We start from the raw sequence: 2428 nt of genomic DNA, 5'->3' as shown, positions 1-2428 counted from the left end.
TAATTCATTATTATATCATTAAACACTCTAGAAATGACATATAATATGATTTGACTACCTGTTTTTTTTTGAATTATATCTTCCATCTCTTCTATTTTTCTTCCATAGTTTTAGAAATTAGCATATTTCTCTAAAAATAAAAAAAATGATGTTTATAGACTTAAAAATAAAATAATGATGAATAATAAAGTTTTAAAAAAGAGACAGTACTAAAATTTTAGTTTTTTATAGTTTCAAAATCATTAAAAAAAAAAAGAAAAGAAAGATAACTGACAAACACTACAAAACTTTATTTTAAATCAAAAATATAAACTTTTGAACTAGGAAAAAATAAATGACTGAAAATGTATTTGTTGGTATTGATTTTGGTACAACTTATTCTTCTATTGGATATTGTGTTGGAAAAACAGGCAAGATAAATATAATTAACGATGACAATTCAGAACAATTTATTCCATCAACAATAGAAATATTTAATGGTCAAATAACAACAGTAGGAGTAAATCCAATACAAGAGAATGAAGGGACACAAATACTAAGTGATAGCAAAACATTTCTGGGAAAAACACTACAAGGAATTAAAAAAGAACACCAAAAAAAAATTATAGAAAGAGGAGGGGAAATATTTTATCGAATAAATGGTTCAAATAACTTAATTTCTGTTAAAACAGTCGCAAGGTCAATTTTAAAAAAGTTAAAAGATTTGTGTTGTGAAAAATTAAAAATTGATAAAAAAACAATTATTAATCCAGTTATTACTATTCCTGCTGGATTTAATCAAAAACAAAGACAAGCTATTTCACAAATTGCAAAAGAAATTAATATTAATCCAACATTTATTCATGAACCAACTGCAGCTGCATTATATTATTTTGATATAAATAAAGATAAAATAGAAAAACTTACTAAATTATTAGTGTTTGATTTTGGTGGAGGAACATTAGATATTACTTGTATTGAAATGAAACTAAATACAGAAGGAAAACCTGTTTTTGATATTCTTTGTACAAATGGAAATAATGAACTTGGTGGAAATAATTTTGATGAAAATTTATATAACGCAATACTTAAAATGATTAAACAAGAAGATTATATTAAAACTCAGTCAATGTCTTCATCAGAATTTAAAAAAACATTAAGAAGCAGTGTCATTAAAGCTAAATATGAATTAAGTCGATATAATGAAACAACAATTTTAATACCAAATACAGCTATATGTGATGATGATAATTCAGATGATAGTACGTTTGATGAAAAGGAAATAAAAGTTACAAGAGAGTTATTTGATGATATTAATTCATCTGAATATAAAAAAGCTATGGATTTAATTGATAGTGCATTAGACATGGCTAAATTACAAAGTAATGACATTGACAAAGTTTTACTTGTTGGAGGTTCTTCATGTATTCCAAAAGTAAAAGACTTAATACAAAAAAAATTTGGAAAAGAAAAAATTATTCAAGGAATTAGTCCATTAACTGCTGTAGTTTTCGGTGCTGTAGTTTATTCAAGGGAAAAGAGTATTACAATTAACGAAGTTTTACCAAAAGATATTAAAATAGAAAGATTTGACGGAACAACAATAACCATTTTTAAAGCTAATGAAAAGTTACCGTTAAAAAGAACAATACCAATAACACCTAGTGAAGACAATGCTGAGAGTATTAAAATATCATTGTATGAAGGAAATTATTCAGTTGCAAGTATGAATGATTTAGTTGATGAAATTGTATTTAGTAATTTAGCAAAAGTAAGTATTAATGATGCTTATATTGAAATGACATTTGAATGTGATAAGTCTGGTTCATTAAAAATAAGTATTATTGATTTTAATAATGACTATGAACAACAAGTTCACATTAGAACTAAAATAAATTTCACAAGAAAACAAGATGTTTTTAACCCTATAGAAGAACATTTACAGTTTATTAATGAAGACGATGTAAAAAATCCTTATAATAATGCAATTAGTCCTGTAAGTTCAACAAACCCAAGTATGGGATCAATTTCATATTCGTAAAAACAAAAGCAAAAAAAACAATACCATATCAATAAGAAAACATTTGTTCAAGTAATTTAGTGACGTTTATGGCTTATTCTACAATAAGCAAATAAAAAGGATGTACTAGTCTATTCTAACTAAGTTGTAAATAGTATATCTCTACTTTGATTTATTATTTATTTATTGTATAGAGTTAATATTCTCTCCTCTTTTTTTACTCTTTAAACAATAAATGACGAGAAATTAACTACATTAAAATAATTAGAGAATATAGAAAAATTATTATAAAACCAGGTTAAAAATGGAAGTTATTATTATTAACAAGAGAATTAATTATTTAAAATAATAAAAACTTTTTAAAATTAACATGAGTATAACTTAATTCATCAAAACATTAATTCAACAAATAGAAGAATGGACAAATAG

The 2428-nt window shown here is 24.0% G+C and overlaps 1 protein-coding gene across 1 annotated transcript; it reads left to right on the top strand.

Moving 5' to 3' along the window:
• Nucleotides 1-334: 334 nt before the first annotated feature.
• Nucleotides 335-2020, top strand: ENU1_088390 (heat shock protein 70, putative; the record flags this gene model as incomplete). Its single annotated transcript, XM_008858934.1, has 1 exon — nucleotides 335-2020. The coding sequence occupies one exon, from the start codon at nucleotides 335-337 to the stop codon at nucleotides 2018-2020; it is 1686 nt and encodes a 561-aa protein (XP_008857156.1).
• Between the last annotated feature and the right edge of the window lie 408 nt (nucleotides 2021-2428).

This window comes from Entamoeba nuttalli (assembly GCF_000257125.1).
Source record: "Entamoeba nuttalli P19 unplaced genomic scaffold asmbl_3984, whole genome shotgun sequence".
NCBI lineage: Eukaryota > Evosea > Mastigamoebida > Endamoebidae > Entamoeba > Entamoeba nuttalli.
Note: the sequence above shows the minus strand (reverse complement) of the source record. Positions and strands in the feature narration are given on the sequence as shown.